Source organism: Buceros rhinoceros, unplaced genomic scaffold, assembly GCF_000710305.1.
Source record: "Buceros rhinoceros silvestris isolate BGI_N320 unplaced genomic scaffold, ASM71030v1 scaffold5864, whole genome shotgun sequence".
NCBI classification, from domain to species: domain Eukaryota; kingdom Metazoa; phylum Chordata; class Aves; order Bucerotiformes; family Bucerotidae; genus Buceros; species Buceros rhinoceros.
In genome coordinates this window covers 25,438-26,039 of record NW_010409950.1, presented here as the reverse complement: position 1 = coordinate 26,039, position 602 = coordinate 25,438, and the positions used below count along the sequence as shown (strand labels likewise).

General features: G+C 62.1%; 1 protein-coding gene across 1 annotated transcript in view; it reads left to right on the top strand.

Moving 5' to 3' along the window:
• Positions 1–23: 23 nt before the first annotated feature.
• LOC104492814 (CMP-N-acetylneuraminate-beta-galactosamide-alpha-2,3-sialyltransferase 2-like) overlaps positions 24–602 on the top strand; it is a gene marked incomplete at both ends in the record, with an annotated part of 2,110 nt that continues 1,531 nt past the window's right edge. The window contains 2 exons of the mRNA XM_010135413.1: positions 24–217; positions 487–600. Of these exons, the coding sequence (XP_010133715.1) occupies positions 24–217; positions 487–600 (308 nt within the window). The remainder of the gene's footprint in view (positions 218–486; positions 601–602) is intronic.

Sequence of the window (602 nt, the reverse complement as noted above, 5' to 3'; positions counted from 1 at the left end):
GCCTGTTGCCGCCCTTTCTCTCCCAGACGCTGCAGGGTCCCCCAAGTGGCATCCAGCTCCAGGACGTAATTCAGAAGCTCTTTACTGTCCTTCAAGCCCCGACCAGTGGCACATGGGACCCATCTCGCTGCAGGACTTGTGCAGTTGTGGGGAACTCGGGGAGGCTGAAGGGGTCTGGCCACGGGCTGCGGATCGATGCTCATGACTGGGTGTTGAGGTGGGTGACCTGAAGGCGCTTGGCCCCCCCGTCTCCCCAGGACCCTCGCGTGCCCCAGCCCTCGGCCACTCTGTGAAATCTGCCAACACAAGTGCAGTGATGGCAGAGGTGGTGCTCCCCCTCCCTGGGGCAAGCATCAGCCCTGTGTTGGCCATGTCCCCTTTGCTGCTGGCCAGGGTGACCTGGAGTCCCTGCCCAGGGGGACTGGCAGCCTGGAACTGGCATGGTGTCACCTTCCGTTCGGGACATGCCTTCCCACTGTCCACTAGGATGAACAGAGCAAAGATTGCTGGCTTTGAGCTGGATGTTGGCGTGAGAACAACCCACCATTTCATGTACCCGGAGAGCGCCGTGAACCTGGGGCCTGGCGTCCACCTCGTCCTCG